General features: G+C 51.4%; 1 protein-coding gene across 1 annotated transcript; it reads left to right on the plus strand.

Moving 5' to 3' along the window:
- Nucleotides 1–546: 546 nt before the first annotated feature.
- MBOAT7 (membrane bound acylglycerophosphatidylinositol O-acyltransferase MBOAT7) lies at nucleotides 547–23,061 on the plus strand (the record flags this gene model as incomplete). The annotated part of the gene is made up of 8 exons (XM_085045394.1): nucleotides 547–737; nucleotides 4,287–4,416; nucleotides 10,109–10,235; nucleotides 11,991–12,147; nucleotides 15,393–15,747; nucleotides 17,900–18,011; nucleotides 18,043–18,389; nucleotides 22,683–23,061. Coding segments are annotated over exons 1-8 (1,683 nt in total), but the record flags the coding sequence as incomplete, so codon positions are not given.
- Between the last annotated feature and the right edge of the window lie 10 nt (nucleotides 23,062–23,071).

Here is a 23,071-nt window from a genome sequence, read left to right on the forward strand (position 1 = left end):
TTTCTTAAAGCGGCTTGGCTGTCTCTAAAATCTCTTAAAGGCTCCCAACGCCTTAAAGGGACAGAGCCCTTTTAAAAGCCAGCGTTGTGGGACCCACCGCTCTTAAAGGGCCAGACCCCCTTTAATCCCCTCGCCGCGCTCTTAAAGGGCCAGGCACCTTTTAAAACCTCCTCTTCCCTCTCTCTTAAAGGGCCAGGCACCCTTTAAAAGACCCTCTCAGCGCTTCCCACCCCCCCTTAAAGGGCCAGACACCTTTTAAATATCTCCTCTCTTAAAGGGCCAGGCCCCTTTTAACCTCCCCTCCCCCTCTCTTAAAGGGCCAGCCCCTCTCCCTGACCCCCCCAGGTGACTCCCACCCCCCCCCCGAAGCCCCCAGACCCAAATTCCCCCAAATCCCCACCTTGGGATCTCCAAAACCGCGCCGAGCCACAAGCCACGCCCACTTGGGGGCGAAGCTTGAGCTGGACACGCCCAGAAAGGGCTGGAATAACATATGGGCGTGGCTTGAGTGTGGCCGCGCCCCCTGAGCACGCGCTGGGCGGGGCTTTCCGAGGCCACGCCCCCTCCGCCTCCGCGCCGAACCCCGCCAGGGCCTCGGGGGTGGAATTTGGGGGTTTTTTGGGTTTTTTTGGGGTGATTTTGGGGGTTTTCGGGGGTCGCCATGAACCGCGAGGAGCTGACCTACCTGTCGGTGCTGCTCGGCTCCATGCCGGTGGGCTTCGTGCTCAGCCAGCGCGGTGAGTGAGGGCTTTGGGGGGTTTGGGGGGATTTTGGGGGATTTGGGGGATTTTGGGGAGCTTTATGGGGGTCCTGGGGGATTTTGGGGGAGTCTGGGGTCGTTCAGGGGGTCTGAGGGGTTTGGGAGGTCCTGAGAGGTTTAAGGGCGATCCTGAGGGGATTTTGGGGTTCCTGAGGGGTTTTGGGAGGATTAGGGGATCCTGAGGTTTTGGGGGATCCTGAGGTTTTGGGAGGTTCTGAGGGAGTTTGGGGATTTTGGGGGGTTTGGGGGGTCTGAGGGGGTTTTGGGGTTCCTGAGGGGATTTTGGGATTCCTGAGGGGTTTGGGGTTCCTGAGGGGTTTTTTTGGGAGGTTCTGAGGGGATTTTGGGGGATCTGAGAAGGTTCAGGAAGTCTGAGGGGTTTTGGGGGTCCTGAGAGGATTTTGGGAGGTTCTGAGAGGTTTTGGGGACGCTCTGAGGGGTTTTGGGGAGGGTTTTGGGGTTCCTGAGGGGATTTTGGGGTTCCTGAGGGGTTTTTGGGGAGGGTTATGGGGGTCCTGAGGGGATTTTGGGGGTCCTCAGGAGGTTTTGGGGGCTCTGAGGGGGATCGAGGGGTGCTGAGGGATTTTTGGGAGGTCCCAGGGAGCTTCGGAGGGTCCTGAGAGGATTTTGGGGAGGGTTTGGGGTCTGAAGGGTTTTGGGGGAATTTTGGGGTTCCTGAGGGTATTTTGGGGGTCCTGAGGGGTTTTGAGAAGGGCTGGGGGCTTGGGAGTCCTGAGGGAAATCTGGGGGTCTGAGAGGTTTTTGGGGTTCCTGAGGGTTTGGGTCTGAGGGTGTTCGGGGTCCTGCGGGTTTTTGGGGGAGGGTTTGGGGGTCCTGAGGGGATTTTTGGGGATCTGAGGGTTTTTGGGGCATCCTGAGGGTTTTTTTGGACCCTGTGGGTTTTGGGGGTTCTGGGGCTGTTCAGGGGGTTCTGAGGGATTTTGGGGAGGGTTAGGGGGTACTGAGGGATTTTGGGGGATCTGAGAAGGTTCAGGGGGTCCTGAGGGGATTTTGGGGAGGGTTAGGGGCTGCTGAGGGGATTTGGGGAGTTTGGGGATTTTGGGGGGCTCTGGGGTTTTGGGAGGGGTTTGGGGTTCCTGAGGGGATTTGTGGGGTCCTGAGGATTTGGAGAGTGCCTGGGGGAGGTTGGAGGTCCTGAGGGGATTTTGGGGGTCTTGAGGGTTTTGGGGGAATTTTGGGGTTCCTGAGGGGATTTTGGGGATCCTGGGGGATTTGGGGGAGGGGCTGGGGGCTTTGGGGATCCTGAGGGGTTTTTGGGGGTTCTGAGGGATTTTGGGGGTCCTGAGGGAAACTGGGGGTCTGACCGTGTTCAGGGGCTCTGAGGGGTTTGGGGAATTTTGGGGTTCCTGAGGGTTTTTGGGGAGGGTTTTGGGGGTCCTGAGGGATTTGGGAGGGTTTGGGGGTCCTGAGGGGATTTTGGGGGGTTTTGAGAAGGTTCAGTGGGGTCTGAGGAGTTTTGGGGGGATTTTGGGGTTCCTGAGGGGTTTTTGGGATTCCTGAGGGGCTTTTTGGGGTCCTGAGGGTCTTTTTGGGGTCCTGAGGGGTTTTTTTGGGATTCCTGAGGGGCTTTTTGGGGTCCTGAGGGTCTTTTTGGGGGTCCTGAGGGGTTTTTTGGGATTCCCGAGGGGCTTTTTGGGGTCCTGAGGGTCTTTTTGGGGGTCCTGAGGGGTTTTTTTGGGATTCCTGAGGGGCTTTTTGGGGTCCTGGGGGGCTTCGGGGGGTCCCAGGGGGATTTTAGGATCTCCTTGGTGGTTTTTTGGGGTGTAACAGGTGGTTTTTGGGGTGATTTTGGGCTGTTTTTTGGGGTATTTTTGGCTGGTTTTGGGGATATTTTCGGGATATTGTTGGGCTGATTTTGGGACGATTTTTAGGGTATTTTCAGGGTATTTTGGGAGATATTTTTGGAGCGTTTTCGGGGCGATTTTGGGATATTTTCAGGATATTTTTAGAGTAATTTTGGGCTGATTTTGGGGTATCTTCGGGCTGATTTTGGGGATATTTTCAGGATATTTTTAGGGTGATTTTGGGGTATTTTTGGGAACATTTTCAGGGTATCTTTGGGCTGATTTGGGGGATATTTTTGGGATGATTTTGGTGTATCTTTGGGCTGATTTTGGGCTGATTTTCGGGATATTTTCAGGGTGATTTTGGGGTATTTTCACGATATTTTTGGGGTGATTTTGGGCTGATTTTGGGGTATTTTTGGGGTATCTTGGGGCTGATTTTGGGGATATTTTCGGGATATTTTCAGGATGATTTTGGGATATTTTCAGGATGTTTTTGGGCTGATTTTTAGGGTAATTTCAGAGTATTTTTGGGGCTATTTTTGCAGAGTTTTTTGGCTGATTTTGGAACTTTTTTGCTGTATTTTTGGGCTGATTTTGGGCTATTTTTGGGGTATCTTCGCGCTGATTTTGGGATGTTTTTCGGGTATTTTTGGGGTGTTTTTTGGGCTGTTTTCAGGGTGATTTTGGGGGTATTTTTGGGCTATTTTGGGGATATTTTCAGGATATTTTTAGGATGATTTTGGGGTAATTTCAGGGTATCTTTGGGTATATTTTCAGGATGATTTTGGGATATTTTTGGGGTGATTTTGTGGCATCTCTGGGCTGGTTTTGGGGATATTTTCGAGATATTTTCAGGATGATTTTGGGGTACTTTTGGGCTGATCTGGGGATATTTTTCAGGCTGTTTTTAGGGTATTTTGAGAGTGATTTTGGGCTGATTTTGGGGTATTCTTGGGCCGATTTTGGGGTGATTTTTAGAGTATTTTCAGGGTATCTTTGGGCTGATTTTGGGGATATTTTCAGGACGATTTCGGGATATTTTTGGGGTATTTTCAGGGTATCTTTGGGCTGGTTTTGGGGATATTTTTAGGATATTTTCAGGATATTTTTGGGCTAATTTTGGGTGAATTTCCTCCCCCAGACCTTCGCTGGCGGCAGCTGGGAGGAGCAGCAGTGGGAGTTGGGCTGATTTTGGGTGATTTTTGGGATATTTTCAGGATATTTTTAGTGTATTTTTGGGGATATTTTCAGGCTGTTTTTAGTGTATTTTTGGGGATATTTTCAGGATATTTTCAGGGTGATTTTGGGCTGATTTTGGGGATATTTTCGGGATATTTTCAGGGTGATTTTGGGGTATTTTTGGGGTGATTTCGGGCTGATTTTGGGATGATTTTTAGGGTATTTTCTGGGTATTTTTGTAGAGTTTTTTGGGTGATTTTGGGGTGTTTTCAAGATATTTTTAGGCTGATTTTGGGATATTTTTAGGATATTTTCAGGATATTTTTGGGCTGATTTTGGGGATATTTTTGGGATATCTTTGGGATATTTTCAGGCTGATTTTGGGGATATTTTTAGGATATTTTCAGGATATTTTTGGGCTGATTTTGGGGATATTTTTGGGATATCTTTGGGATATTTTCAGGCTGATTTGGGGATATTTTCAGGGTGATTTCAGGATATTTTTGGGCTAATTTTGGGTGCATTTCCTGCCCCCCCAGGCCCTCGCTGGCGGCAGCTGGGAGGAGCAGCCATTGGGATCCTCCTGGCTTTGCTCACCTGTGGAGTTCACACCTGGCACTCGCTGGGCACCGTGCTGGGCACCTGGGCTCTGCTCCACCTGCTGCCCAGGTCAGACGTTTGGGGGATTTTTGGGGTCCTAAACCAAATTTGGGGGGTCTTGGGGTCGTTTTTGGGGGTCTCAGGGGTGTTTCAGGGATCCCAGGGTCATTTTTGGGGAGTTTTGGGGGCATTTTTGGGGTCCCAAACCAAATTTTGGGGGGTCCCAGGGGTGTTTTTGGGGGTCTCAGGGGTGTTTTGAGGGTCCTAAACCCAATTTTGGGGGGTCTTGGGGTCATTTTTGGGGGGTTTTGGGGACATTTTAAGATGTCCCAAAGCCATTTTTGGGGTCCCAAAGCCATATTTGGGGAGTTCCAGGGGCATTTTGGGGGTCCCAAACCAAATTTTGGGAGTCCCAGGGGTGTTTTGGGGGATCCCAGGGCCATTTTTGGGGTCCCAGACCCAATTTGGGGGGTTTTGGGGTCATTTTTGGGGGTTTTGGGGACATTTTAGAGTGTCTCAGATCCATTTTCGGGGTCCCAAAGCCATATTTGAGGAGTTCCAGGGGGATTTTGGGGATCCTAAACCAAATTTGGGGAGTCCCAGGGGTGTTTTTGGGGGTCTCAGGGGTGTTTTGGGGGTCCTAAACCCAATCTGGGGGGTCTTGAGGTCATTTTTGGGGAGGTTTAAATCCGTTTTCGGGGTCCCAAATCCATATTTGAGCAGTTCTAGGTGTATTTTGGGGAGCTTTGGGGGGATTCTGGGGGTCCTAAACCCAAATTTGGGGAGTCCCAGGGGCGTTTTTGGGGGTCTCAGGGGTGTTTTGAGGGTCCTAAACCCAATTTTGGGGGGTCTTGGGGTCATTTTTGGGGGTTTTTGGGGGCATTTTTGGGGGTCTCAAACCAAATTTTGGGAGTTCTAGGTGCATTTTGGGGGATCCCAAGTCCATTTTGGGGTGTTTTGTGGGCATTTTGGGGGCTCCTGACCCCTGGTTTGGGAGGATTTTGGGTGTCCCAGGTGCATTTTGGGAGGTCTCAGGGTGATTTTTGGGGATCCCAAACCCAATTTGGGGAGTTCCAGGTGCATTTTGGGGGTCCTGACCCCTGATTTGGGAGGATTTTGGGGGTTTTGGGGACATTTTAGGATGTCCCAAAGACATTTTCAGGGTCCCAAAGCCATATTTGGGGAGTTCCAGATGCATTTTGGGAGGTCTTGGGGGGATTTTGGGGGTCCCAGGGCCGTTTTGGGGTGATTTGGGGTCATTTCAGGGGGTCTTGGGGGTCCTGACCTCTGATTTTGGGAGGATTTGGGGTGTCCCAGGTGCATTTTGGGAAGTCTCAGGGTGATTTTTGGGGATCCCAGGTGCATTCTGGGGGTCCTAAACCCAAATTTGGGGGGTCCCAGGGGCGTTTTTGGGGATCCCAGGGCCATTTTTGGGGTCCTAAGCCCAATTTGGGGGGTCTTGGGGTCATTTTTGGGGAGGTTTAAATCCGTTTTCGGGGTCCCAAATCCATATTTGAGGAGTTCTAGGTGTATTTTGGGGAGCCTTGGGGGGATTCTGGGGGTCCTAAACCCAAATTTGGGGGGTCTCAGGGGCGTTTTTGGGGGTCTCAGCTTCATTTTTGGGGATCCTAGGCCATTTTGGGGGGGTTTGGAGGCATTTTAGGATGTCCCAAATCCATTTTTGGGGTCCCAAATCCATTTTTGGGGAGTTCCAGGTCCATTTTGGGGAATCCCAGGTGCATTCTGGGGGTCCTAAACCCAATTTGGAGGGTCCCAGGGGTGTTTTTGGGGGTTTTGGGGGCATTTTTGGGGTCTCAAACCGAATTTTGGGAGTTCCAGGTGCATTTTGGGGTTTTTTGGGGGTCTCAAACCAAATTTTGGGAGTTCCAGGTGCATTCTGGGGGTCCTAAACCAAATTTGGGGAGTCTCAGGGGCGTTTTTGGGGGTCCCAGGGGTGTTTTGGGGGTCCCAGACCCAATTTGGGGGGTCTTGGGGTCATTTTTGGGGGGTTTTGGGGACATTTTAGAATGTCCCAAAGCCATTTTCGGGGTCCCAAAGCCATATTTGGGGAGTTCCAGGGGGATTTTGGGGGTCCTAAATCAAATTTGGGGGGTCTCAGGGGTGTTTTGGGGATCCCAGACCCAATCTGGGGGGTTTTGGGGTCATTTTTGGGGGGTTTTGGGGACATTTTAGAGTGTCTCAGATCCATTTTCAGGGTCCCAAATCCATATTTGGGGAGTTCTAGGTGTATTTTGGGGAGCCTTGGGGGGATTCTGGGGGTCCTAAACCCAAATTTGGGGGGTCTCAGGGGCGTTTTTGGGGGTCTCAGCTTCATTTTTGGGGATCCTAGGCCATTTTGGGGGGGTTTGGAGGCATTTTAGGATGTCCCAAATCCATTTTTGGGGTCCCAAATCCATTTTTGGGGAGTTCCAGGTCCATTTTGGGGAATCCCAGGTGCATTCTGGGGGTCCTAAACCCAATTTGGAGGGTCCCAGGGGTGTTTTTGGGGGTTTTGGGGGCATTTTTGGGGTCTCAAACCGAATTTTGGGAGTTCCAGGTGCATTTTGGGGCTCCTAAACCAAATTTGGGGAGTTCCAGGTGCATTCTGGGAGGTCTTGGGGCTGTTTTGGGGGGTTTTGGGGTAATTTTGGGGTGTCTTGGGGTGATTTCAGGGAGTTTTGGGGTCATTTTGGGGGTCCTGACCCCTGATTTGGGAAGATTTTGGGGCTCTTCAGGGCATTTTGGGTTCCCAGCTCTAATTTTTGGGCTCCCAAACCCATTTTTTAGGTTTCCAGCTCCATTTTTTAGGTTCCCAAACCCATTTTTTGGGATTTCCAAACCAATTTTTGGGATCCCAGCTCCATTTTTGGGTTCCCAAACCCATTTTTTAGGTTCCCAACCCCATTTTTTGGGCTCCCAAACCCATTTTTGGAGATCCCAAACCAAATTTTTGGGTTCCCAAACCCATTTTTTAGGTTCCCAAACCCAATTTTTGGGTTCCCAAACCCATTTTTTAGGTTCCCAAACCCATTTTTTGAGTCCCCAACTCCATTTTTTGGGATTTCCAAACCAATTTTTGGGATCCCAAACCCAATTTTTTAGGTTCCCAAACCCATTTTTGGAGATCCCAGCCCCATTTTTGGGTTCCCAAACCCATTTTTTCCCATTTTTAGGTTCCCAACTCCATTTTTGGGTTCCCAAACCCATTTTTTGAGTTCCCAACTCCATTTTTTGGGCTTTCCAAACCAATTTTTGGGTTCCCAAACCCATTTTTTAGGTTCCCAGCTCCATTTTTGGGTTCCCAAACCCATTTTTCCCCATTTTTTAGATTCCCAACCCCATTTTTTAAGTTCCCAAACCCATTTTTTAAGTTCCCAAACCCATTTTTTCCCATTTTTTAGGTTCCCAAACCCATTTTTTGGGCTCCCAAACCCATTTTTTAAGTTCCCAAACCCATTTTTTCCCATTTTTGGAGATCCCAAAGCTCTTCCCCTCCCCCTTTTGTGGTTTCAGTCGTTAATTACAACATCAGAGCTCATTATTGCTTAATTAAGCAAAGGGTTGTGCCATGGGGGGGTTGGGAGGGTTTTAGGGTTCCCAAAATTTTTTTGGGATCCCTCAGGTTCTCAGAGAGATTTTGGGATTCCCCTAAAGCAATTTAGGATTGAAAATTTGGGGGATTTTGGGGTGATTTTGTGGGATTTTGGGGTGGATTTGGAGCATTTTTTGGTGGATTTGGGGGATTTTGGGTGGATTTTGGGGTGATTTTTGGGATTTAAAGGGTCATTTAGGGTTTTAGGGTTCCCCAAATTTATTTGGGATCCCCCCAGGTTCTCAGAGAAATTTTGGGATTCCCTCAAAGTGATTTAGGAATGAAAATTTGGGGATTTTGGGGTGATTTTGGGGCATTTTGGGGCATTTTTGGGTGGATTTAGGGGATTTTTGGTGGATTTTGGGGTGATTTTTGGGATTTAAAGGGTCATTTGGGGATTTAGGACATCCCAAATTTTTTTGGGATCCCTCAGGTTCTCAGAGAAATTTTGGGATTCCCTCAAAGTGATTTAGGAATGAAAACTTTGGGGATTTTGGGGTGATTTTGAGGGATTTTGGGGTATTTTGGGGCATTTTTGGGTGGATTTAGGGGATTTAGGGTGGATTTTGGGGTGTTTTGGGGAGGTTTAAAGGGTCATTTGGGGTTTTAGGACATCCCAAATTTATTTGGGATCCCCCAGGGGTCTCAGAGACATTTTGGGATTCCCCCAAAACTATTTAGAATTAGAGATTTTAGGGAATTTTAAGGTGGATTTTGGGGTGGATTTGGGAGGATTTTTTGGGATTTTTGGGGTTTAAAGAGTCATTTAGGATTCAGGACACCCCAAATATTTTTGGGATCCTCCAGGCGTCTCAGAGAGATTTTGGGATTCCCCCAAACCTCTATAAAATTGAAAATTTGGGGAATTTTGGTGGATTTGGGTCATTTTGAGGTGGTTTTGATTGATTTTGGGTCATTTTGGGGTGGATTTGGGAGGATTTTTGGGGGATTTTCGGGGGATTTTTGGGGTTTAAAGAGTCATTTAGGATTCCAGGACACCCCAAATATTTTTGGGATCCCCCAGGCGTCTCAGAGAGATTTTGGGATTTCCCCAAACCTCTGTAGGATTGAAAATTTGGGGAATTTTGGGGTGGATTTGGGGCACTTTTGGGTAGTTTTGAGGGATTTTGGGGTGGATTTGGGAGGATTTTTGAGGGATTTTTGGGGTTTAAAGAGTCCTTTAGGATTTTATGACACCCCAAATATTTTTGGGATCCTCCAGGCGTCTCAGAGAGATTTTGGGATTCCCCCAAATCTCTATAGAATTGGAAATTTGGGGGATTTTGGGGTGGATTTGGGTCATTTTGGGGTGGATTTGGGAGGATTTTTGGGGTATTTTTGGGGTTTAAAGAGTCATTTAGGATTTCAGGCCACCCCAAATATTTTTGGGACCCTCAGGCACTCGGGAGGAGTCAGAGAAATTTTGGAATTCCCTGAAAGCTTTATAGGATTAGGATTTTGGGGTGGATTTGGGTCATTTTGGGGTAGTTTTGATCGATTTTGGGGTGGATTTGGGAGGATTTTTGGGGGATTTTTGGGGGATTTTTGGGGGATTTTTGGGGTTTCAAGGGTCATTTAGGATTTCAGGCAACCCCAAATTCTTTTGGGATCCTCCAGGTGTCTCAGAGAGATTTTGGGATTTCCCCAAACCTCTGTAAAAATGGAAATTTTGGGGTGATTTTGAGGGATTTTGGGGTGGATTTGGGAGGATTTTTGGGGGATTTTTGGGGTTTAAAGAGTCATTTAGGATTTTATGACACCCCAAATATTTTTGGGATCCTCCAGGCGTCTCAGAGAGATTTTGGGATTCCCCCAAATCTCTGTAGAATTGAAAATTTGGGTCATTTTGGGGCATTTTTGATCGATTTTGGGGTGGATTTGGGAGGATTTTTGGGGGATTTTTGGGGGATTTTTGGGGTTTAAAGAGTCATTTAGGATTTCAGTTCACCCCAAATATTTTTGGGATCCCCCAGGCACTCGGGAGGAGTCAGAGAAATTTTGGGATTCCCTGAAAGCTTTATAGGATTAGGATTTTGGGGTCGATTTGGGTCATTTTGGGGTGGATTTGGGTCATTTTGAGGTGGATTTGGGAGGATTTTTGGGGGATTTTTGGGGTTTAAAGGGTCATTTAGGATTTCAGTTCACCCCAAATATTTTTGGGACCCTCAGGCACTCGGGAGGAGCTGCCCTGGCCTGGACTTTTGGCTATTTGCTGTTCTTCAGAACCCCCTGGCTCTGGGGGCTTCCTGAACCTCCGCCCTACGCCAACGCCCTGCAGCTCCTCGTCACCCTCAAGGTGAATTTGGGATTTTTTGGGATTTTTTGGGGGTTTTTTTGGGATTTTTTTGGGATTTTTGGGAAGTTTGGGTGGTTTTGGGGGAGTTTGTGGTGGTTTTGGGGTGATTTTTGGGGTGATTTTGGGGTTTTTGGGGTCTGGGGGCTTCCAGAACTTCCCCCTGTGCCAAAACCCTGCAGCTCCTCGTCACCCTCAAGGTGAATTTTGGGATTTTTTGGGATTTTTTTGGGATTTTTTGGGGATTTTTGGGAAGTTTGGGTGGTTTTGGGGTGATTTTTGGGTGGTTTTGGGGTGATTTTTGGGGATTTTTGGGGTCTGGGGGCTTCCTGAACCTCCACCCTATGCCAACGCCCTGCAGCTCCTTGTCACCCTCAAGGTGAATTTTGGGGAAATTTGGGGATTTTTGGGGGTTTTTTGGGGATTTTTGGGAAGTTTGGGTGGTTTTGGGGGAGTTTGAGGTGGTTTTGGGGTGATTTTTGGGGGATTTTTGGGGGATTTTTGGGGTTTTTGGGGTCTGGGGGCTTCCAGAACTTCCCCCTGTGCCAAAACCCTGCAGCTCCTCGTCACCCTCAAGGTGAATTTTGGGGAAATTTGGGATTTTTTGGGATTTTTTTGGGGATTTTTGGGAAGTTTTGGGTGGTTTTGGGGTGATTTTTGGGGGATTTTTGGGATTTTTGGGGTCTGGGGGCTTCCTGAACCTCCACCCTGTGCCAAAACCCTGCAGCTCCTCGTCACCCTCAAGGTGAATTTTGGGGAAATTTGGGATTTTTTTGGGGATTTTTTGGGAAGTTTGGGTGGTTTTGGAGAAGTTTGGGGTGATTTGGGGTGATTTTTGGGGGCTTTTGAGTGTTTTTAGGGTTATTTTGGGGATAATTTTTGGGATTTCCAGGGGCGATTTTGGGGATAATTTTGGGGTTAATTTTTGGGATTTCCAGGGGTGATTTTGGGGTTAATTTTTGGGGATCCTGGACATGATTTTTGGGATAATTTTTGGGGATTCTGGACATGATTTTTGGGGGTCCTGGGGGGTGATTTTTGGGATAATTTTTGGGATTTCCAGAGGTGATTTTGGGGATATTTTTTGCTGATCCTGGACATGATTTTTGGGGTAATTTTTGGGGGTTTTAGGGATGATTTTGAGGATCCCAAAGATGATTTTTGGTGCTCCTGGGGAGTAATTTTTGGGGTGATTTTGGGGATAATTATGGGATTTCCAGAGGTGATTTTGGGGATATTTTTTGCTGATCCTGGACATGATTTTTGGGATAATTTTTGATGATCCTGGACATGATTTTGGGGATAATTTTTGGGGGTTTTAGGGATGATTTTGGGGATCCCAAAGATGATTTTTGGGGGTCCTGGGGAGCAATTTTGGGGATAATTTTTGGGGATAATTTTTGGGATTTCCAGAGATGATTTTTGGGATAATTTTTGGGGGTTTTAGGGATGATTTTTGGGATCCCAAAGATGATTTTTTGGGGTCCTGAGGAGTAATTTTTGGGGATAATTTTTGGGATTTCCAGAGATGATTTTGGGGATTATTTTTGGGGGGTTTTGGGGTGATTTTGGGGTTAATTTTTGGGATTTCCAGAGATGATTTTGGGGATTATTTTTGGAGGGTTTTGGGGTGATTTTTAGGATCCCAAACCCGAATTTTTTTTGGGATTTTAACCCAAAAATCGCTCAGAAGCATTGAGCCACCAGGGGGCGCTAAGTGCTCCGGGGGGCGTGGCCTGACCTCGGCCCCGCCCCCAGATGGTCAGCCTGGCCAGTGACGTGCAGGAGCTGCGGGAGGCGGGGCTGAAGGGCGTGACGTCAGAGGAGACGAGGCTGCTGATTGGCTCCCTGCGGAGAGTGCCGAGTTTGATTGACATCCTGTGCTACAGCTATTGCTACCTGGGGCTGCTGACAGGTGAGGGCGGGGCTTGAAGGGGAGGGGTCAGGGGATAGCTGGGTGGCACCTGGAGGTCCCCAAGTCACTCCTAGGGTCACCTGGAGGTTCTCAGTGTCCTTCCTGGGGTCACCTGGGGTCACCTGGGGTCACCTGGGGGTCCCTAAGGGTCACCTGAGGTCACCTGGGGGTCCTCAGTGTCACCTGGAGGTCCTTAAGGGTCACCTGAGGTCACTTGAGGGTTACCTGAGTGTCACCTGGAGGTCCCCAACTCACCCCTGGGGTCACAAATACCCCCCTAGGGTCACCTGAGGGTCACCTGGGGGTCTCTAAGGGTTACCTGAGTGTCACCTGAGGGTCACCTGAGGGTCACCTGAGGTCACCTGGGGGTCCTCAGTGTCACCTGGAGGTCCTTAAGGGTCACCTGAGGTCACTTGAGGGTTACCTGAGTGTCACCTGGGGGTCCCCAGTGTCACCTGGAGGTCCCCAAGTCACCCCTTTGGGTCACCAATACCCCCCTAGGGTCACCTGAGGGTCACCTGGGGGTTCCTAAGGGTTACCTGGGGTCACCTGAGGTCACCAGTGTCACCTTGGGGTCCTTAAGGGTCACCTGAGGGTCACCTGGGGATCCCCAGTGTCACCTTGAGGTCCTTAAGGGTTACCTGAGTGTCACCTGAGGGTCCTCAATGTCACCTTGGGGTCCCCAAGTCACCCCTAGGGTCACCAATACCCCCCTAGGAGCACCTGGAGGTCCTCAGTGTCCTTCCTGGGGTCACCTGGGGGTCTCTAAGGGTCACCTGGGGGTCCTTAAGGGTTACCTGAGGGTCACCTGAGGATTCCTGATGTCACCATGACCCTCCTGGGTGTCACCTGGGGTCCCCAATGTCCCCCTAATCCCATTTTTTCCTCTCCAGATCCTTTTTACCACCTGGGCACTCACCTGGATTGGGTCTGAGGTCCCAAAAATCCTCTCTAACCCCATTTTATTCTTCTCCAGGTGCTTTTTACCACCTGGGCACTCACCTGGACTGGCTCAGGAGTCCCAAAATCCTCTCTAACCCCAATTTTTCCCCTTCCAGGTCCATTTTACTGCCTTGGCACTCACCTGGACTGGCTCAGGGCTCACCTGGACTGTGTTTGGGGTCTCTCTAACCCAAGTTTTTTCCCTTTCAGGTCCCTTCTATCACCTTGGCACTCACCTGGATTGTGCCTGGGGTCACCTGGACTGTTTTTTTCTCTCCCCAGGTCCATTCTACCGGCTGGGCACTCACCTGGACTGGCTCAGAGCTCACCTGGACTGGCTCAGGTCTCACCTGGACTGTTTTTTTCTCTCCCCAGGTCCCTTTTACCGGCTGGGCACTCACCTGGACTGGCTCAGAGATCCCCAAAATCCTCTCTAATCCAAATTTTTTCCCTTTCAGGTCCCTTTAATCACCTGGGCACTCACCTGGAAAGGCTCAGAGCTCACCTGGACTGGCTCAGAGCTCACCTAGACTGTTTTTTTCTCTCCCCAGGTCCCTTTTACCGGCTGGGCACTCACCTGGAAAGGCTCAGGTCTCACCTGAACTGTTTCTTTCTCTCCCCAGGTCCCTTTTACCGGCTGGGCACTCACCTGGACTGGGTTTGGGTTCTCTCTAACCCCATTTTTTCTCTCCCCAGGTCCCTTTTACCGCCTGGGCACTCACCTGGACTGGCTCAGAGCTCACCTGGAGTGGCTCAGAGCTCACCTGGACTGTTTCTTTCTCTCCCCAGGTCCCTTTTACCGGCTGGGCACTCACCTGGACTGGGTCAGAGATCCCCAAAATCCTCTCTAATCCAAATTTTTCCCCTTTCAGGTCCCTTTAATCACCTGGGCACTCACCTGGACTGGCTCAGAGCTCACCTGAACTGTTTCTTTCTCTCCCCAGGTCCCTTTAACCACCTGGGCACTCACCTGGACTGGCTCAGAGCTCACCTGGACGGGCTCAGAGCTCACCTGGACTGTTTTTTTCTCTCCCCAGGTCCCTTTTACCGGCTGGGCACTCACCTGGACTGGGTCAGAGCTCACCTGGAGTGGCTCAGAGCTCACCTAGACAGGCTCAGAGCTCACCTGGACTGTTTTTTTCTCTCTCCAGGTCCATTTTACTGGCTGGGCACTCACCTGGACAGGCTCAGAGCTCACCTGGATTAGGTCAGAGCTCACCTGGACTGGCTCAGAGCTCACCTGAACTGTTTTTTTCTCTCCCCAGGTCCCTTTTACCGCCTGGGCACTCACCTGGACTGGGTCAGGAGTCCCAAAAATCCTCTCTAACCCCATTTTTTTCACGTTTCAGGTCCCTTTAACCACCTGGACACTCACCTGGACAGGCTCAGAGCTCACCTGGACTGTTTTTTTCTCTCCCCAGGTCCATTCTACCGGCTGGGCACTCACCTGGATTAGGTCAGAGCTCACCTGGACTGGCTCAGAGCTCACCTGGACTGTTTTTTTCTCTCCCCAGGTCCCTTTTACTGCCTGGGCACTCACCTGGACTGGCTCAGAGATCCCCAAAATCCTCTCTAATCCAAATTTTTTCCCTTTCAGGTCCCTTTTACCAGCTGGGCACTCACCTGGACTGGCTCAGGGCTCACCTGGAGTGGCTCAGAGCTCACCTGGAGTGGCTCAGGGCTCACCTGGACTGTTTTTTTCTCTCCCCAGGTCCATTCTACCGGCTGGGCACTCACCTGGACTGGGCTAGAGGTCTCTCTAACCCCATTTTTTCTCTCCCCAGGTCCCTTTAACCACCTGGACATTCACCTGGACTGGCTCAGGGCTCACCTGGACTGGGTCAGAGCTCACCTGAACTGGCTCAGGGCTCACCTGGACTGTTTTTTTCTCTCCCCAGGTCCCTTTTACCGGTTGGGCACTCACCTGGATTAGGTCAGAGCTCACTTGGAGTGGCTCAGAGCTCACCTGGACTGGGTCAGAGCTCACCTGGACTGGCTCAGAGCTCACCTGGAGTGGCTCAGAGCTCACCTGGACTGGCTCAGGGCTCACCTGGAGTGGCTCAGGGCTCACCTGGACTGTTTTTTTCTCTCCCCAGGTCCCTTTTACCCGCTGGGCACTCACCTGGACTGGCTCAGAGCTCACCTGGACTGGCTCAGGGCTCACCTAGACAGGCTCAGAGCTCACCTGGACTGTTTTTTTCTCTCTCCAGGTCCATTTTACTGGCTGGGCACTCACCTGGATTAGGTCAGAGCTCACCTGGACAGGCTCAGGTCTCACCTGGACTGTTTTTTTCTCTCCCCAGGTCCCTTTTACCGGCTGGGCACTCACCTGGACTGGGTCCGAGGCCCGGTGCCACCGTCCAGCCCACGCCGGGTGCTGTGCCACGTGCGCTGGGCGCCGGCGCTGGGAGCACTGGGCGTGCTGGTGGGCGGGCAGTGGCCGGCCGGGGCCGTGCTGCGGCCGCAGTTCGGGTCACTGCCCTGGGCGGCGCGGCTGGCGCACATGGTGCCCGTCTTCCTGGCGCTGCGCTTGCGGCTCTACGTGGGATGGCTGTGCGCCGAGGCGGCGTGCCTGGCTGCGGGGTTGGGGGGATACCCCAAAAATTCAAACCCCAAAGCTGGACAGGGACCGACAGCCAGCTGGGAGAGACCCAAAACGTGAGTGACAGTGGGGTTTGGGGACATTGGGGACACTGGGGGACAGGGACATTGGGCTGGCTGTGCGCTGAGGCGGCGTGCCTGGCTGCGGGGTTAGGGGGATACCCCAAAAATTCCTGTCCTAAAGCGGGACAGGGACCCACAGCGGCGTGGGAGAGACCCAAAACGTGAGTGACATTGGGGTTTGGGGACATTGGGGTGACATTGGGGTGACATTGGGGTGTTCCTGGCGCTGCGCTTGCGGCTCTACGTGGGATGGCTGTGCGCCGAGGCGGCGTGCCTGGCTGCGGGGTTAGGGGGATACCCCAAAAATTCAAACCCCAAAGCTGGACAGGGACCCACAGCGGCGTGGGAACGACCCAAAACGTGAGTGACATTGGGGTTTGGGGACACTGGGGTCTTCCTGGCGCTGCGCTTGCGGCTCTACGTGGGATGGCTCTGCGCCGAGGCGGCGTGCCTGGCTGCGGGGTTAGGGGGTTACCCCAAAAATTCCAACCCCAAAGCTGGACAGGGACCGACAGCGGCATGGGAACGACCCAAAACGTGAGTGACATTGGGGTTTGGGGACATTGGGGACACTGGGGGACAGGGACATTGGGCTGGCTGTGCGCTGAGGCGGCGTGCCTGGCTGCGGGGTTAGGGGGATACCCCAAAAATTCCAACCCCAAAGTGGGACAGGGACCCACGGCCAGCTGGGAGAGACCCAAAACGTGAGTGACCATAGTGACAGTGGGGTTTGGGGACATTGGGGTGACACTGGGGTCTTCCTGGTGCTGCGCTTGCGGCTCTACGTGGGCTGGCTGTGTGCCGAGGCGGCGTGCCTGGCTGCGGGGTTGGGGGGATACCCCAAAAATTCAAACCCCAAAGCTGGACAGGGACCGACAGCAGCGTGGGAACGACCCAAAACGTGAGTGACAGTGGGGTTTGGGGACACTGGGGACACTGGGGACACTGGGGGACAGGGACATTGGGCTGGCTCTGCGCCGAGGCGGCGTGCCTGGCTGCGGGGTTAGGGGGATACCCCAAAAATTCAAACCCCAAAGCTGGACAGGGACCGACAGCAGCGTGGGAACGACCCAAAACGTGAGTGACATTGGGGTTTGGGGACATTGGGGACACTGGGGGACAGGGACATTGGGCTGGCTCTGTGCTGAGGCGGTGTGCCTGGCTGCGGGGTTAGGGGGATACCCCAAAAATTCCTGTCCTAAAGCGGGACAGGGACCCACGGCCAGCTGGGAGAGACCCAAAACGTGAGTGACACTGGGGTTTGGGGACATTGGGGTGACACTGGGGGACATTGGGGGACACTGGGATGGTGTGCCTGGCTGCGGGGTTAGGGGGATACCCCAAAAATTCAAACCCCAAAGCTGGACAGGGACCAACAGCGGCGTGGGAACGACCCAAAACGTGAGTGACATTGGGGTTTGGGGACATTGGGGACACTGGGGGACAGGGACATTGGGCTGGCTCTGTGCTGAGGCGGTGTGCCTGGCTGCGGGGTTAGGGGGATACCCCAAAAATTCCAACCCCAAAGTGGGACAGGGACCCACGGCCAGCTGGGAGAGACCCAAAACGTGAGTGACCATAGGGACAGATGTGAGTGACCATAGGGACACTGGGGTGACATTGGGGGACAAACTGAGTGACCACAGGGACACTGGGGTGACATTGGGGTATTGGGATATGGGGACAATGTGGCTGTGGGGTTACCCCAAAAATGCCAACCCCAAAGCTGGACAGGGACCCACGGCCACCTGGGAGAGACCCAAAACGTGAGTGACAGTGGGTGACAAACACGAGTGACATTTGGGGACAAACTGAGTGACCACAGGGACATTGGGGCACAGGTACGTATTGGCACATAAGGTCCCTGTGTCCCTCCTGGTGTCATTTTGGGGTCCCCAGTGTCCCTCTGGGGATCAGTGTGTGCCTCTTTGGGGTTTCCTCAGTGTCCCCAGTGTCCCTGAGGGTCACCTGAGGTCACCTGTGTGTCTCACCTGTCCCAGGTGTGCAGATCTCCCCCAGGATCACTGGGATTTCGATACAATCTGCACTGTGGGGTGCTGAGTGTGGTGTGACCCCAATGTCCCTGAGTGTCCCCAATGTCCCTGGGTGTCACCTGAGGTGACCAGGTGTGTCTCACCTGTCCCAGGTGTGCCAATCTCCCCTCAGAGGATTGGGATTTCACGACCATGCAGACGGTTGACCCCTGGGGCACGGAGGTTGTGGTGTCCATGGTTATCTCTGAGTGTCCCCAGTGTCACTGAGTGTCCCCAATGTCTCACCTGTGTGTCTCACCTGTGTGTCTCACCTGTCCCAGGTGTGCAGATCTCCCCCAGGATCACTGGGATTTCACGACCATCCAGACAGTTGACCCCTGGGGCACGGAGCTTGGGGTGTCCATGGTTATCTCTGAGTGTCCCCAATGTCCCCAGTGTCTCACCTGTGTGTCTCACCTGTCCCAGGTGTGCAGATCTCCCCTCAGAGGATTGGGATTTCACCACCATCCAGACGGTTGACCCCTGGGGCACGGAGGTTGGCCGCCGGTTCCGGGGCGGGCTGCGCCGCTGGAACATGACGGTGCAGTGGTGGCTGGCGGCGTACGTGCACCGCAGGGGACCGCGGCGCTACCCCGTCCTACGGTACTGGGAGGGACTGGGACGGACTGGGAGGGACTGGGGGCACTGGGAGGGCACTGGGAGAGGGATTGGGGACACTGGGAGGGCATTTGGGAGCACAAGGAAGAGGACTGGGGACACTGGGAGAGGGATTGGGGACACCAGGAGGGCATCTGGGGACACTGGGAGGGGGATTGGGAGCACTGGGAGGGACTGGGAGCACTGGGAGAGCAGTGCTAGGGCACTGGGAGAGGGATTGGGGACACTGGGAGAGGGATTTGGGGACACTGGGAGAGAGATTGGGGACACTGGGAGGGCACTGGGAGCACTGAGAGGGGGACTGGGGGCACTGGGAGAGCAGTGGTAGGGCACTGGGAGCACTGGGAGAAGGATTCAGAGCACTGGGAGCACTGGGAGGGGGACTGGGGGCACTAGGAGAGCATTTGGGGACACTGGGAGAGGGACTGGGGACACTGGGAGAGCAGTGGTAGGGCACTGGGAGAAGGATTAGGGACACCGGGAGGGACTGGGAGCACTGGGAGGGGGACTGGGGACACTGGGAGGAGGATTAGGGACAGTGGGAGAAGGATTTGGGACACTGAGAGGGCATTTGAGGACACTGGGAGGGCACTTGGGAGCACTGGGAGAGCATTTGGGGACACTGGGAGAAGGACTGGGGACACTGGGAGGGGGACTGGGAGCACTAGGAGCACTGGGAGGGACTGGGGGCACTGGGAGAGGCCCTGGGGACACTGGGAGAAGGATTAGGGACACTGGGAGGAGGACTGGGGACACTGGGAGCGACTGGGAGAAGGACTGGGAGAGGGACTGGGGGCACTCAGAGAGCATTTGGGGACACTGGGAGGGACTGGGGGCACTGGGAGAGCAGTGGTAGGGCACTGGGAGCACTGGGAGAAGGATTCAGAGCACTGGGAGCACTGGGAGGGGGACTGGGGACACTGGGAGAGCATTTGGGGACACTGGGAAAAGGATTAGGGACAGTGGGAGAGGGATTGGGGACACTGAGAGGGCACTGGGAGCACTGGGAGGGGCACTGGGAGCACTGGGAGGGGGACTGGGAGCACTGGGAGAAGGACTGGGGACACTGGGAGGGGGATTGGGAGCACTAGGAGCACTGGGAGGGGGTCTGGGGGCACTGGGAGAGCACTGGGAGCACTGGGAGAGCATTTGGGGACACTGGGAGAAGGATTAGGGACAGTGGGAGAAGGACTGGGGACACTGGGAGACACTGGGAGGGAGACTGGGAGCACTGGGAGAGCATTTGGGGACACTGGGAGAAGGACTGGGAGCACTAGAGGCTGAATTTTCAGGGTGTAAATTGAATTTTGGGTGCACAAATTGCATTTTGGGGACACGAAAATCCCATTTGGGGACACGAAAATCCCATTTACAAATCCCATTTGGGGACACAAAAATCCCATTTGGGGACACACAAATCTCATTTTTAGACACACAAATCCCATTTAAAGATCCCATTTTGGGACATAAATCCCATTTGGGGCACACAAATCCTATTCATTAATCCCATTTTGGGACATAAATCCCATTTTTAGACACACAAATCCCATTTAAAGATCCCATTTTGAGACACACAAATCCCATTTCTAAATGCCATTTAGAGACACATAAATCCCATTTATAAATCCCATTTATAAATCCCATTTTGGGACATAAATCCCATTTGGGGACATAAATCCCATTTGGGGACACACAAATCCTATTCATTAATCCCATTTTGGGACACAAATCCCATTTTGGGACACATAAATCCCATTTATAAATCCCATTTATAAATCCCATTTTGGGACACACAAATCCCATTTAAAAATCCCATTTCGGGACACATAAATCTCATTTATAAATCTCATTTCGGGACATACAAATCCCATTTATAAAACCCATTTCGGGACACAAATCCCATTTTGGGGACACGAAAATCCCATTTCGGGACACACAAATCCTATTCATTAATCTCATTTTGGGACACACAAATCCCATTTAGAGACACATAAATCCCATTTCTAAATCCCATTTATAAATCCCATTTTGGGACATAAATCCCATTTGGGGACACCCAAATCCCATTTATAAATCTCATTTCGGGACACATAAATCCCATTTCGGGGCACAAAAATCTCATTTATAAATCCCATTTTGAGACACATAAATCCCATTTATAAATCCCATTTATAAATCCCATTTATAAATCCCATTTTGGGACACACAAATCTCATTTCAGGCCACTAAATCCCATTTGGGACACACAAATCCCATTTATAAATCCCATTTCAGGCCACATAAATCCCATTTATAAATCCCATTTTGAGACACACAAATTCCACTTTGGGACACATAAATCCCATTTCGGGGCACAAAAATCTCATTTATAAATCCCATTTATAAATCCCATTTTGGGACACATAAATCCCATTTATAAATCCCATTTTGGGACACACAAATCCCATTTATAAATCCCATTTCAGGCACATAAATCCCATTTATAAATCCCATTTATAAATCCCATTTATAAATCCCATTTATAAATCCCATTTAGGGACACACAAATCCTATTTATAAATCCCATTTCAGGACACACAAATCCCATTTTGAGACACATAAATCCCATTTCGGGGCCCAAAAATCTCATTTATAAATCCCATTTATAAATCCCACTTTGAGACACATAAATCCCATTTATAAATCCCATTTTGGGGACACATAAATCCCATTTAAAAATCCCATTTCAGGACACACAAATCCCATTTCTAAATGCCATTTAGAGACACATAAATCCCATTTATAAATCCCATTTTGGGGACACACGGATCCCATTTATAAAACCCATTTCGGGACACACAAATCCCATTTATAAATCCCATTTCAGGCACATAAATCCCATTTATAAATCCCATTTATAAATCCCATTTATAAATCCCATTTAGGGCCACACAAATCCCATTTATAAATCCCATTTTGGGCCACACAAATCCCATTTATAAATCCCATTTATAAATCCCATTTTGGGCCACACAAATCCCATTTATAAATCCCATTTATAAATCCCATTTTGGGCCACACAAATCCCATTTATAAATCCCATTTATAAATCCCATTTTGGGCCACACAAATCCCATTTATAAAACCCATTTAGGGCCACACAAATCCCATTTTTCCACCCCCAACCCCAACCCCATTTGCCCCAAACAACCCCCTCTGACCCCAAATCCCCCATTTTCCCCCCAAACGACCCCAAATCTAACACAATTCCCATTTTCCCCCCAAACAGATTTATCCCCAAACCCCAATTCCCCTTTTTTCCCCCCAAACAGATTTACCTCCACCCCAATCTGACCCCAATTTCCCCATTTTTCCCCCCAAACCACCCCAAACTAACCCAATTTCCCCATTTTTCCCCCAAACCACCCCAAACTAACCCAATTTCCCCATTTTTCCATTTTCCCCCAAACAACCCCAAACTAACCCAATTTCCCGTTTTTTCCCCCATTTTCCTCCCAAAACAACCCCAAATCTAACCCAAATTCCCATTTTTTTCCCCATTTTCCCCCAAAAAACCCCAAACTGACCCAATTTCTCCCATTTTTCTCCCATTTCCAAAACAACCCCAAACTGACCCCAAATTCCCAAAACAACCCCAAACTGACCCAATCCCTTTTTCCCCCAAAAGGATCTAGCTGACCCCAATTTCCCATTTTCCTCCCAAAACAACCCCAAACTGACCCAATTTCCGATTTTTCCCCCCATTTCCCCCAAAACAACCCCAAACTGACCCATTTTCCCAAACTAACCCAAAATCCCCTTTTTTCCCCCCAAACAGGAACGCCTGGACCATGCTGGCCTCAGCCTACTGGCACGGGCTGCACGGCGGGCAGCACCTCGCCTTCTCACCCCAAAATCCCCCCATTTCCCCCAAACAAACCCCATTTCCCCCCAAACTGACCCAAAATCCCATTTTTCCCCCCAAACAGGAACGCCTGGACCATGCTGGCCTCAGCCTACTGGCACGGGCTGCACGGCGGGCAGCACCTCGCTTTCCTCACCCCAAAATCCCCCCTTTTCCCCCAAACAGATTTATCCCAAAACAACCCAACCTGACCCAAATTCCCCTTTTTTCCCCCAAACAGGAACGCCTGGACGATGCTGGCCTCAGCCTACTGGCACGGGCTGCACGGCGGGCAGCACCTCGCCTTCTCACCCCAAAATCCTGCCATTTCCCCCCAAACAAACCCCATTTCCCCCCCAAACTAACCCAAATTCCCATTTTTTCCCCCCAAACAGGAACGCCTGGACGATGCTGGCCTCAGCCTACTGGCACGGGCTGCACGGCGGGCAGCACCTCGCTTTCCTCAGCGTGCCGCTGTGGCTGGCGGCCGAGGCGGCGGCCGAAGGAGCTCTGCGGGGACATTTCGGGGTCCCGCTGGAGGATTTGGGGGGCTGGAAGGGGTCAGCCATCCGCGGAGGGCAGTGGTTCCTGAAAATGAGGGCGTTCGAGTACCTGAGCATGGGGTTTGTGCTGCGGGGAGCTGCAGAGACGTTGCATTTCTGGGCGTCGGTGCATTTCTGCCTGCACGTGGTGCCGCTGGTGGTGCTGCTGGCGGCGATGGGGTTTGGGGGGAAAAATGCCAAAAAGGGGAGTGGGGAGAGGGAGTTTGGGAGGGCTGGGGTTA

This window comes from Lichenostomus cassidix, unplaced genomic scaffold (genome assembly GCF_008360975.1).
Source record: "Lichenostomus cassidix isolate B80296 unplaced genomic scaffold, HeHo_3.0 HiC_scaffold_38, whole genome shotgun sequence".
Taxonomy (NCBI): domain Eukaryota; kingdom Metazoa; phylum Chordata; class Aves; order Passeriformes; family Meliphagidae; genus Lichenostomus; species Lichenostomus cassidix.